Genomic DNA, 14,206 nt, shown 5'->3' on the forward strand with positions numbered 1-14,206 from the left:
AGGACGCATTAAAGGTGCCATAGAATGCAAAAAAAAATCACTTTTATAAGGTATTTGAACACAGTTGTGTGGCTTATAATGGTTTCTTGTTGGTCTGATTGCTTCTATTGTTCTACTTGTAAGTCACTTTGGATAAAAGCGTCTGCTAAATGATTAAATGTAAAATGTAGTCTTTTCACAACAAAACCCTCCTGTGGACATGAAAAGCAGCCTGCAGCAACAGTGTTAAAGTTGCACAGTTCCCGCGGTCTTGTCAACACTGGAAGGGTTTTCATTTACGGAGACATACACATAAAAAGAAGCGTTTTGGCTCATACCCTAAAAGTGGCAATTTCTATAACTGATAAATATTATCTGTGGGGTTAAACTCCAGATACACATCAGAGAACCATTTACATTATTGTATCAATGCATTCTATGGCACCTTTAAGCACAGAAAGAAAGTACTTTTAGGAACATTATGGTCTATTCAGTTACAAACTTGCCAAAGAAGGTCAAGCGGGGCTGATTTTCTGGCCACTTTTGTCTTCAGACTCTATCCTGAAAAGTTCACTCTGTTCCTCAAGCAGTAGGTGTGCTTTTCTATCTTGACAAGTGTGATGGTGAACTACTTCTTTGAAGCTGAACCCGGCTGAAGCTTCTGTCTGCCTGTCTGGTTATAAATAATATATGTTGTTGTTGTTGTTGTTGTTGTTTTCCCCTTTTATTAATAAAAATTATATATATTATTATTATTATTATTAGATTTTCTCTTATTTTTTCTTTTATTTTATTTTTTATTTTATTAGTTCATGTAAAAATATTTTTATCTAAAAATAATAATTTGAATTTTTTTCTCCTTTTCCTTTTCAATATTTTCTCTTTTTTCACTTTTTTTATTCTATTTAATTTATTTTATTTACATTTGTGTATAACACCTTGCGGCCTGTTTTTAGGTACCTATCAATAAATAATATAACTTTTTTGTAATATTTAAAAAATGTTTTTGTTATATATTTTCTATATTTAATTTTAATTTTATATATATATATATATATATATATATATATATATATATATATATATAAGTAATAAAAAAGTGATATATATATATATATATATATATATATATATATAATATATAATTATAATATATATATAATTTTTTTGCATATTTAAAGTAACTTGTATAAATATTTGAGCAAACAAGCTCCTTTGAATTGCCCCGAAGGCCAGAGCATTGCACAACTTTTCATAAGATATATATTTTGACATTTATTTATTTATTTGCCAATTTATTTTGGCTCGTTAAAGTCTGTGCTGATGCAAAATCCATATCTGTAGTTGCTCTCTTCTGCCAAAACAGTCCTAAAATGTGAACACGCGCCAAGAGACACAGACGGGCTCCTGCAAAACAACGACAGCATATATAAGGTTAGCATATATAAACAAAAACTGATTAATAAAATAAAACAGAATAACTTTTAATCAGGCTTGAGAAGGTAAATATTAACAAGCCTGCCATGTTTGTTTGTTTGTTTGTTTGTTTGTGTCGGCGGATGAACCCATCCTGAAGTTTCCAGACGTCTTGGTAAACTCTTGATGCAAAATGTGTGTAACTTGTCGGAGGCTAACAGCTCTGAATATTTTATGAAGGGTCGTGAGAAATCTTGCTGAGAGCAATAAGACGGAATAATTCAGTGGTTTGACTGCAGTGACATGAGATGAGACGACTTTTAACGACTTTTGAGAGCGAGTACTTTCAGCTTCATACAGACGGGTCCAAAAGTGTGAAACCACTCGTCAGAAATTGTATCATTTAATGCATATTTTTCACTCCTATATGAATTATATAGCAGATCCTGAAAAACATATTTTATTTATTGCTTTTTTAATTTAGTCTTTGAAAGCATATGAGAAGCTGTTAAATAGAAACTCAACTACAAATGTAACATATTATTTACATGTGATATATCTGAATTCACTGGTTTGTTGTTAGTGAGATACAGTCACATAAAGAAACACATAAAGAGCCGAGCTAATTTAGCAGAGCGTGCCAGACACCATCGATTAGAGTAAGTGTGGTTTTTAACTACAATAGTGTGGTTTTCGCCAGCTTCGCTTGATCTAATGATGAAACAAGAACCTGGAATAATCTTTAAACATGCTCAGGTTTGTATGATATTCAGGGTTTTATGACTTTTTCAGCATAAATCTGTGAGTTTTTATCACTCGTTTTAGTCCAACAGAGTAAAATCTTACATCTTTACATTTTGAGAGATTATTCATGTCCGTACAGTGTACAATTATTAATATACATTTTTACAAGAAAATACTACACTAAAGTATCTCTGATTTACCAGCAATTTCAGACTAAAAAATGATTTTGCGATGTAGAAGGTTTTGCTGTTGGTCTTGGTGTGGAGCCACAAACAGCGAAATGTTTCTCCGATAATGGGGTTGTACGGTTTCTTCAAACCCTGTCCGAGACAAAATTATCAAAATGTGACGGAAGATGACATTTCTAGATGTCTGAAGGGTTGTTAGTGTATGTGTGTTTACCTTTGGCTTCTTGTAGAATCCAGAAATGTACCATTTGACCACTTTCTTCAGACGGTTATAAGCGTTTTCCTCCACCGCCGCTCTGATGAGTTCAACAAAACACAATTTTATTTAATAAAACAATCTTAAATCTGATTTGATGTCTTTTGTTTTTTTTTATTATTGGTAAATAACACTAAAAACATAAAAAAAAATTATTTACTTGAAAAAATAAAAACATATATACACATTAAATTCTTAAATTAAATAAATAAATGTTCTAATTTTAATTTGGTTTAAGCTACTAAAAATACTAAAGCTAAATAAACGTATACTAATAAATAAAAAATAATTAATATTATATAGACATATATATATATATATATATATATATATATATATATATATATATATATATATATAAAATTATTGTGAAAAACAAATCAATAAAATCCAAAAACTATAATAGTATTTCATTAATACTAAAATAACACTGATTTTGGCATTTTAATTTGCTGATTTGTTTATTATGTTTATTACAATGTGGACAATTTGTTTATTATTATTATTATTATTATTATCATTATTATTATTAAAAACTGTAATTATTTCACTTAATATTATTTATTTACAGTGATTTTACCACATCATTTCTTAATCCATAACTATGCAAAAATTAATTTAAAATCTATTGTGTTTATAATTTATTTGAAATAAATTAAACAATATTCATATCAAAATCTAATTAAATTTAGTCATTTTTATTAATTATGCTTTTTTACCCATTTTACTTTTAACACAAGATATACAGCAATTCCATGTAAGCTTCTTTCCAATGTTATTTTGTTAATTATTTATAGACTTTTATAGTAGTTAGCTTTTTTCATTGTCATATTTACAATTTTATAGTTTAAGCTTTATTAATTCTATGATGTAATTTAGTCATTTTTATACCATTTTATATTAAGCTTTAATTATTATTATTTTTTATTTCAGTTTAAGTAGCCTAATAAATAGTACTTTATATATTACATTCCAGAGTAATAGTAAAACACCACTAATAACAGCAAAAAACAAGCTATGGTACACTGTAATATATATATATATATATATATATATATATATATATATATATATATATATATTATATTTCTTTGTAATTAATTGTGAATTAATTGTAAAAAATTGTAATTAATTTACTAGCAGTTTTAAGACTGAAAAGAGTTTCTACACCAACTTTTTTGTTGTGTGTGTGTGTAATAATAAAACAGCACTAATAACTGCAAAAAAAAAGAAAAGAAAAGTACAACACAAGGAAGATATTAGCTCATCGTGTTTTTAAGAGAGCAAAACAGCTTTCTGTACAGTTTAAAGATCCAGACAGACACATATGCTTTAGTAAACACGTCCAGAAGAGACGTAACCAGACTCGATAAGAGGCCGGCTGACAGGTGGTAGTGATTTCTCTGTGTATCTGAAGATCCTGACTTCCCGACAGACTCAGAGAACATATCATACACACAACAAGTGGCTCCGCGGCGTAAAACACAAACGGCCATCAGTATGGTAGCTGTCAGGAGCTGCTTTTTGTGATAAATGTGATGTGACTCGAGCACAGCGGAAGTACCATCAGGGGTCCTGAAACCGGCGCAGAACAAATGAGCTTTAGAGGGAAAGATGGTGCGCTGTAGTTATACTTGTTTGTAACAGAAAGACTCGTCAGCTTTAGTCAATGGATTGTGAAGAATCAACACAATGGTTCATTAGTGTGAGTGAATGCACTGAGACGGCCAACTGGAAACAGCACGTATCAAATACAGGACAAACTCTTCAATTAAAAGCCAACAGACATGAATCTGAAAATAAAAATGATATGAATGTGTATTTAAAAACATTGTATGGATGTGAATCTGAAAGAAAAATGATATGAATGTGAATTTAAAAACATTTTATGGACGTGAATCTGAAAAAAAAAACATTATATGAACTTGAATTTAAAAACATTTTATGGATGTGAATCTGAAAAAAATTATATGAATGTGTATCTGAAAAAAAAAAACATTATATGAACTTGAATTTAAAAACATTTTATGGACGTGAATCTGAAAAAAAAAAACATTATATGAATGTGAATTTAAAGACATTTTATGGACATTAATCCGAAAAAAAAACATTATATGAATGTGAATTTAAAAACATTTTATGGACATGAATCTGAAAAAAAAAACATTATATGAATGTGAATAAAAAAATATTTTATGGACATGAATCTGAAAAAATAATTATATAAATGTTTAATTAATAACATTATATGGACATGAATCTGAAAAATACATTTTGGACGTGAATCTGAAATTTTATTTCAGCTAGTTCTCAAGGAAATATTTCTCATTTTAATTAAGTTTAATTTAGTGTTCATTTTGTAAGCCTTTTTAAATGTAGTCTTAGTATTAGTCTTAGTCTTTTAACTTAGTCTTAGATTTTATCTAATTTTATCTCATATCTCAAAACATAACCGTGTCCTGTTTTGTTTAGTCAAGTTTTAGTCAACTAAATGTCTGAGCTCGTTAGTCTAGTTTTAGTCAATGAAAACAATCAGTTTTTCATCATGCTGTATAATGGTTTAACTGATACAAAATGATTTTTGTTCAAAATTATAATCACAATTATTGTTGTCATTTGAGAAATGCATTTTTACATTTCAGATATTGCACTTTTTTTAGAATGTGGACTCATACACATGGTTTATTTTACCCCATATTATATAAATAAATATCAAAGACTTATGCAATCTCTGTGTCTATATTATGAAAATTGGTAAAACAAACAAAAATATTATAACAATGAAACTCCTAATAGTAATTCTTATAATTCAAAATTGCAATAATGTATTAAAACAACAGCAGTTGAATAAGTGCATTCATTCAGCAACCACAATCGCAAACTTCTTTCATTTAAGCTCAACATCTCACACGGAGATCGCTAAACTTCAGCTACTTGTTTGCCGTGTTTTCAGATCCTCCTCTGCGCTCTGATTTGGGGATTTGAAATCTTGATATCTGGCAGCAGTCCGCAATAATAATTTGTCTGCTTTTTGATTAAAATTAAAATATAAGTTTTAATTTTTTAAAGTACATTTTATTCTCATCTTTTATCGTCAACAATATGTTGATATAGTCACAGTTATCATTTATTGACCTTAATGACGTCTCGTCATCATCTCGTTTTAGTCATGGGAAAAAAAACTTGTCAACTAACATTTTTCGTCATAGTTTTCATTAATGAAATTAACATTAAAACAGATATAAAAATGAAAAAATTATAGACATTTAAAAAAGAGAAACTACTAAAAATGACAAAAACTAAATTTCTAACATTAAATTAATGCTAAGCTAAAATGAAAAAGACATGAATCTTAAAAATATTTTATGGACGTGAATCTGAAAAATATGGGGGGGGTACAATTAGAAAATTGGGGGGGTACAATTAGAAAAATTCTAATTGTATTGAAAAAGTAGAATGACTTATTCTACAGAAAAGTACTTTGATATAATTAATTTATTTGGTATTGCATAATAAACTTTTATTTTAACTGAAATAACTCAAATTAAAACTGAAATAAAAATAAATAGAAAATTATACAGATATGTTTACAAAAATGGACTAAACCAAACTAATTTACTAAAACATTAACAAAAATTTATATGAAAATGGAAAATCTAAAAAATTTAATTTGTACAACTTTACAGCAGCAACAGCAACACAAATATTGTGTCTTATTGCATGTTTTCATGAAAATCGAATCAGTAATTTGTGCATTAAGTACCAATTAACATGCTTTTCATCAAATAACTTCATTATACAATTTTTTTTTTGTTTTTTATCTAAATAAATGGTGTAGGATTTAATTTGAAACAGTTTTCACCTATAAATTGCTAGTAAATTTCCTATAAAAAAAAGGAACAGCAAGCCATGCACTAAATTAAATGTGAAATTTGGAAGCAGAAACACTGAAATATTATTTCTTCAGATCATAAAGCATCAGAGCAATCACAATAGTCATGCTTACCTCTGCAAACATCTAGTTATTTGGGATAAGAACTATTGCAGGGCATTAGAACCAACTTATACATGTGGGGACACATATAAGGACATGGTTATAAGTGGACGTGGACTGAAAACTAAGCGGATGCAGCATCTCTCTCTCTCATACACATAATTAGTCACGGCTCAGCAGGTTTAAGGTGGGAAGTCAGGATCCTCCGCTGTCACCGAGCTTGAAGTGTATTCCTGAGTGAGGTTCTGCAAATCCACCGGCCCGTCAAAACTGCTCAAGATCGTCATCAAACCTCCACATATTCTGCTGCTCTTCTTTCCCACAGTTATTAAATGGGCGATGGCTTCTCATAATAAATATTGATGAGGCTTTCTTTCGACTGAAACCTGTCTGAGATAAGTCACATATCAGTTTAGCTCTTCAGAAGGCTGCTAAACCCAAATTTACTCCTGATATTCACTAATGCACCTGCACTATACATCAGTCGCGAGTGATGCATTCAATAAATATTGATATTGTGCATAGAGATTAGAATAAACTCTGTCCATAATTATTGAAATTTGGTGCATGGCTTGTTCGACACTTACACTAGATATAACTGTTATATTCAATTGCGTAATAATTAGTAATCAAACTTGACAAAAATACAACAAATAGCAATTAGGAACATTTTATCAATGACACAAATATCCTTGAAATGTGTCTTAATGTATAATAAAAAATAGAGTCTTTTCATTAATTATATATATATTTATATATATATATTTTTCATAATTTAGGGGATCAATTAAAATATTAAATTTTTTTTTTTTAACTGAAATAACTCAAATTAAAACTGAAATAAAAAATAAATAAAAATTATACAGACGTGTTTACAAAAGTGGACTTAACCAAACTAAATTACTAAAACATTAACAAAAATTTATTTGAAAATGGAAAATATAAAAAATTAAATAGACTCCAAAAAAGCACACAAATATTAATATAACTATAGTTATAACTCCATAATACTAAAATTACACATGATCATAGATAGTGATCTGAACAAACCCCAGAAGGCTTGAAAATGCATGGTGTGTGTTCCAAAAATATTCTATTTATGATTTTCATAACAAAATGTGTAAAAAAAAAAAAAAAAAATCTAGACAGCATATGTATATAGAAAACCACTTATTTAAAATAAATTAATTAAATAATTGGCAAAATTTCATAGACAACCATGTGAAATAAGTTAGCAGTGGTTACCAAAAATGATCAAATGTTGAATATTTTATGTGTAAAATAATCTAAGCAAACTGTGCACCAGGCTTTAGTCTTGTAGACACCAGCACTAATCTGTTTTAAGCCCCTCTGGTCAGACTGGATTACTAATTGGGTGGATTTAAAGCTGCTTTAGAGACGAGGGCAGTGCCAGAAGGTCCTTCAGCGTCCAGAGTTCAGATCAGGATCAGACACTCGGATGAGACGAGAACTTCCCGCTAATCATCATCATCATCATCATCTGAAGACTGACCTGAAGGAAACACTCTCGATTGGTAAGAACATCTGTAATACAGTTTTGTGTGTAACACAGTTAGCACTGCATGAGTTCAGCACATTATTCAGACCTGTGAAAGTGTGAACGTGCGAAATGTGCAGTAAATAATTAATATTTTTCATCTTTTAAAGTTAATTTATGCCAAAGGCTGAATAAAATGTTAAACATATGAAGGTATTTCCCAGTAATGATGTCTGAAAGTGAATATTATTTAGTTTTCCCCCATGAAATCCATCCATTGTGCTGTTATGTCTATATTTATTATCCATTTATATAGTCATTGTTATAATGTTACAAAAAACTATAAGTGTAAGTTCTCCAAATGTATATATCTCCACACATTATTTTACATGATAACAAAGCAACATTAAATTTTTAAATTAAATTTGATATTGGACAATATTTAAACACTTTAATACTTGGCTATTTAATATGTGTTTTCTTTTTAATTGTCAACATTTGAATCTCTAGTCATTGATAATTATTTTCACTTTAATGATATTCCTTCTGTTTCTGATTATGAAAAATGGTCTGATTTATTGACTGCAATGTTGCTAAAATATTTGATATTTTATTGTTAGATATTTACTGTAGCACATTTAAGATTTATTTTAACACTGAAAGAATCATTTATTAAGAAAACACAGATAAGAGTTTTGATTTTGTTGTTAAACTTCATTAAGTCAGCTAATCTTCACAATAATTGATAAAGAAATTGCGTAATCAACACTCAAGTTCACATTTGCGTTTTAGAGATCGATTTAGTGCAGTATTAATAATAAAATAATAAAAGTTGGCTTAGTACATAAACGATTTTATTCACTACAATGCAATGTTTATATTCTAGCAATGATCAGGCAAAAAGCTAGTTAACTTTATTTTAGTATTTAATATTTATATAAAAAATCTCAGAATATGCTTTGAGAACTTGTATTTTTTACATTTTTATAAACGCCCCTTAAACTTTATTTTTTAACAATAAACTCAATGTTTACTATATTCAGGCGAAACAAAACACAAATAAAGCTGACTAACATGAATAAGAATGGAATTTAAATACTAAATAAATAAATCGCGTCAGCGCGTCACGTCATTGGTCCGCGCGTACGCCCCGCCCCCCAGAGGCTCTTTCGCCGCGCCTTGGACACCGTTGCTAAGGAATCCCGAGTACGCGCGAGTGGGTCGGACGCGCGCAGCTCGAGCGCCGCTCTCAGTGCTCAGACATGGCGGCGGTCCTCAACCCGGAGTGGCTGTCTTGCCTGCCTTCTTTATGGAGTTACGGCGTGACCCGGGACGGACGCGTCTTCTTTATCAAGTAAATATCCGCGGGATGGAAAGTTGGGGCTCGGTTCGACTCGAATGCCTCTCGTCGGTTGTTTTTCACCTTCTCTCTCTCTCCCCCTTTTTTTCTCACCCAACAGTGAAGAAGGGAAGAGCACAACCTGGCTGCATCCAGTCACGGGAGAAGCCGTCATTACAGGGCACAGAAAAACTCCAGGTAAGAGGCTTTTAGCGGCTTTTCCGTTGGGGAAAAATCACCGCATGAGGAGAAATGCAATCAGTGCAGCTGTGGCAGGACGCGACGCGCGCATTGTCAGTGCGTTTGCGTTGCGTTGCGTTTGCGTTTGCGTAGCATGCATGCAGCACACCTGCACGCGCAGCGTTTCACAACCCGTTCACATTTCAACGGGGCTGCATGGTCATTTTAGCTTTTGATTGACAGCTGTCATTGCTATTTTTTACTCGTTGGATCGTTTGGGAACAGCTTGCATGCTTTGAATTCCTCAAAACACTTAAAACTTCCACAGTCATTGAATGCCTAAAATCCAGTTTGAGTTTGGTTATAAAACCATTAGCCGTTTCCTGTCACCCTTAAGAGACCAAACAAGCTGAATGGTCCACAATTACATGTTGATCTGCAGTACAGAGATGCGAGCAGTGCTTGTGGGCATTGAACAGCACTGCAGATCATGGGCACGATGAGAGATGTGCAGCCAGTCACTCTAGAAGATGCTTTTTGCATGCAAAACTCATTGTCCTTGTGTCTTCTTTTCAGATTTACCCACCGGATGGGAAGAAGGATACACGTTTGAAGGAGCCCGTTGCTTTATCAAGTGAGTTGGAGGATATTTGGCTCTCTCCTGCTTGTTTGACAGCAGCAGTGGCGGCAGTGATTTCAGATCGCCGCCCCCTCACACACACACACACACACACACACACACACACACACACTCTTACACTCATGCCATAGTGTTTCCAGAAATGCTTCCGCTCGCACACTGAAGGCACACACGAGTCGTTAGAGCTCTTTCCCTCCCCCCGTTTACAAAAAAAAGTAATTACCGTGAGGCTGACGGAGGGCTTGACAAGCCCGTGTGATTCAATGCTCTGTTGGCTGAACAGGCTCAACTTGTTGCTTTCCACCGAGTGAATCATGTTAACCCTTGTTTGTACAGCTCTAGTCTAGTTTAAAACAAATCTGTTGCGCCATTCGTGTGGTTTCCATCCGCTTCGCAGGACTTGCTTTGTTTGATTGGGTGTGGAGAAGAGCCGATCGATTATTTTCAGACTATTTTAATCAGTGAATGTGTTAAAAATGAACCAGGCTGATTATTGGGATTTTATTTGCCCATTTTGAAAGTATTCACATTAGTAGTTTAAATATGATCAGATTAATACTTTCCGTTTGTGCCAGTTACAAGTTTTTAGTGTTTTTTTTTTGTGGCCAGATTAATACCTCAACTTGTTTCAATTTTCAAAATCTTTTGTGGTTTTTCAATAAATAGAACGAGAAATAAGTGTTCATTTTGGTTGATTATGCCTCTTATTTGGCCACAAATTTACATCAATAATTAGTATATTATCAGATTAATACCTTCTACTTGTGGTTTTTGAGTAGTGTTTATGTTCTTGTGTTTGCGGCCATATTGTTTTAATACGCAGACCTGCATTAATGTGCATTAACATTGGTTGTTGTCTATTGGTTGCTTTGATTTAGATGTTGCACATTACAAAAATTGCTTTATTTTGTATGTCATTGGTGTCTTACCATGGCCAAACAATAATATTAGAGTAGTATCTTGCGTTATCGGCATCATGCATATTTTATCAGTTGTGGGATCATTTGTTTGTATTGTACAGTAATGTAGAAGCATGAATGGGCAGTTTTTTAACCTACTTCTAAAAGCTTTGTTTTGAATTTTAGAAATTCCTTCCACGAAGCTTTGTTCCTCACTCGTTGTGTCGTCCTTTTATGACTTAAGTCAGTCTGTAGTCAGCAGACGTAGAGCTGTTAGCAAACAAATGTTGATATTTTGAAAACTCCATTTAGAAATGGTTTAAATGGAGAAAAAATTAAGTGGATTCTGCTTTAAACTCAGTTTAACTGCCTCTTATGTTCTTTATGTGTAAAATGCATGGTGTGTGCTTTGTAGTATTTGTTCCAAACCCATTCCAGAGCTGAACTTTGAGGCTAATTTGACTCAGGGATTCGAGCTAAAACTCACGAGATACATCTCATCACGTCAGGATTGACAACTTGACCCTTTCTAGACGTCTGAGGGCTTGTGGATGCTGCATCACTGACACACCAACAAATGATGATCTCTGATGATCATACTGCAGTCTTAACACCCGACCGATTCACCAACTGCTCGAATGCATCTCTTTGTCATCGTCTCTGTGGATTATTGTTTGCGTACAGACTCCCTGGAATCCTTTACTGCTGCGCTGATGAATCCTGGAGGCCCAGAACTGAGACTGTTTTCACTTTCAATGTTCTGTTGGATCGTCATACTGATCTAAGATCTGCAATATGAAGAAACTCGGACAGGATGTGGTCGTAGTGACCAGTGGGGAACCTGCTCATGTTACCGCAGCAGCAGATGGTGCCCGTCTGAGATTAAGAGTGATACGGGGTCGTTCATTATACTGGCACAGAGACACAGGGGGTCGTGAAGGAGCGACGCTTGGAGCAGCAAGTGGCTTGTGATATTTGATCCATTAGCTCAAGTCTGTCAGAATTCATTAAAAAAGCACTGCAGCGTGTGAGGATGCTTTTTCTGTGTCACCCAGGAATAGCACGGCTAGCCAGAGGACGCTCAGATGCTGGATTTGCTGTGGCCGCCATACAGAGCATTTGCAACGCTTTCCAAACCCAAAAGAGAACAACAGTGAGCGTGCACATTTTTCCTTTTTTTTAATGCCTCACAAGATCTTACTTTTTTTTTTTTTTTTTGAAATCTATCTTTATGAAAAGCAACACAGACAAGCTTCATTTCCCAGAAGCATCTACCATCAATAGTAAGCCTAAGGTATTAGAATCAATTGGCTCTCTAAAAATCCTTAAACTGTATAATATTTAATTCTAAGGAAAAATGCAATCTATTTAGGTTTGTGAATATAAAAAAAGGGTTTTATACACACCTATTGTTGGATTCTGCAACTGGAATTTGAATTATTAATTCTCCAGAATGGCTTCTACCGAACGTTTTTTGCACTATCACTAAATATCAGTTTCTCTGTGGACACAGTGAATGGGATATTATCTTCTGGAGCTCTACCAACGAACTCTTTGAAAAGGAAGATGATTAATAATTGAGATGAAGCAGATGACCTGCGGTCTACATCTGGAGCGGCGTGTGAAGCAGAGGTTTCGCTGCGATTGAAAGGCCGCTCTTTCTTCTGCTTTTGCTTGTAGCGTAGCATCTGTACCGTCTTGGGAATGCTGCAAAATGAACAGCTAGTGAAGACACTCATGTTGGTCATCAGTTTCCACCTACTGACTAACAGGCCGCAGATTGGGCAACCCAACATGAGGCGGAGGTTGAGCTTCCTCCCTGTATCTCGCTCATGCTTTTGGAAATTAAAGGGGGAATGCGGTGAAATAACACACACTCCAAAGAGCAGCAGAGGTTGCTCTGCATCTGACAGGATGGAATAACCTTTAATGTGGTGTTATTTAAGTGTACTTGTTTTAGAGATGCAATCCTACTGGTTTTTTGGGGGGCATTTCTGACTGGAATGGGAAATAAATGGAGCGATGTAGCGACACGTGGAGAGAGAGGAAAATTGCAAAGGTCACTTATTCAGCTGTGGCGTGCTCTTTTCATATGTGCTGGTTTGTGTTTGTGTGTGCATCTGTTTGTGTTGTGTGGATGGGTCAGAGCAGCACTGGTTTAATCAGTGACGTGAGTTTGAGGCAGGACTGTCTTTTTTTTTTTTTTCAACAATGGCAGGTGAAAAATATCTTTTTATTCTTTTTAACATCCCTCTAGGGATTGGAATTACTTGACCTTTCCACACACAAGTTTAGAATCTTCAGAACATTTTTAGAACGTACAACATTCCATTTCCATGGCGATGCATCAAGCATGTCACATGACACTTCGCCGTCACAGTTGGGTTCAATTTCTCCATAGGGAATTAAATTTTTAACGACAACTTACAAACTGTTAAAGGCAGAACAGCTGTGAGCTACAAGGTTGTTAATTAATGGTGTATGTGTTTGTTGAAACAATTAACCCGCATTGTATCAACTTACTTTTAAATAATTGTCTTTAACAGTTGCGTTCCTGGTGGAAAAACTAAATTTCTCATGATTCTGCAAAATAATCTCCACCAATCAGAGAAATGAAAAAACAACAGATTGTGCCAAAAGAATCACCATTATTGTGGTTTTTAATTGGTTTAATCGATTCAATCAAACCTCTTAAATAGTTATGTCAGTATGCATATTTTGAAATAAAATAAAAATATTTCTTGCTATTTATTTTTCACATTTTCTTTATCTTTTATATATCTTTAGATAGAAGTTCTCTCCCTTTAAAGCCATTATTTTATTTTTTTTCCAAATTCTCAAATTCATATAGTATTTTTTTTGTTTGTTTGTTTTTTTTGCTTCAAATCAAAGTTTTGTAATTGTGTAGTGCACCTTGTAGCTGGTTGGACTAGTCTGTGGCTTGTAACTCTTTAATGAAGATTAAAAAAAAAATCCATATGTATAAATAATTGGAAAAAATACTCTTGAAACCAATGGCACTGAAAAAGTGGACAGGCATTCTAAACCAGCCTAATTATACAAGGTTTCTGTA

At 33.1% G+C, this 14,206-nt stretch overlaps 1 protein-coding gene across 26 annotated transcripts in view; it reads left to right on the plus strand.

Annotated features, from left to right (window-relative positions):
• Nucleotides 1–9,235: 9,235 nt before the first annotated feature.
• LOC127978662 (pleckstrin homology domain-containing family A member 5) overlaps nt 9,236–14,206 on the plus strand; it is a 125,578-nt gene continuing 120,607 nt past the window's right edge. For 23 of the 26 annotated variants that reach the window (XM_052583506.1, XM_052583474.1, XM_052583495.1 and 20 more), the window contains exons 1-3: nt 9,263–9,429; nt 9,536–9,612; nt 10,171–10,228. In XM_052583506.1, the coding sequence (XP_052439466.1) occupies nt 9,338–9,429; nt 9,536–9,612; nt 10,171–10,228 (227 nt within the window). In that variant the 5' untranslated portion in view covers nt 9,263–9,337. Of the gene's footprint in view, nt 9,430–9,535; nt 9,613–10,170; nt 10,229–12,188; nt 13,921–14,206 lie in introns of those variants that run through there. The other 3 variants (XM_052583622.1, XM_052583613.1, XM_052583630.1) reach the window with 3 other exon arrangements.

This window comes from Carassius gibelio, chromosome A4 (assembly GCF_023724105.1).
Source record: "Carassius gibelio isolate Cgi1373 ecotype wild population from Czech Republic chromosome A4, carGib1.2-hapl.c, whole genome shotgun sequence".
Classification (NCBI taxonomy): domain Eukaryota; kingdom Metazoa; phylum Chordata; class Actinopteri; order Cypriniformes; family Cyprinidae; genus Carassius; species Carassius gibelio.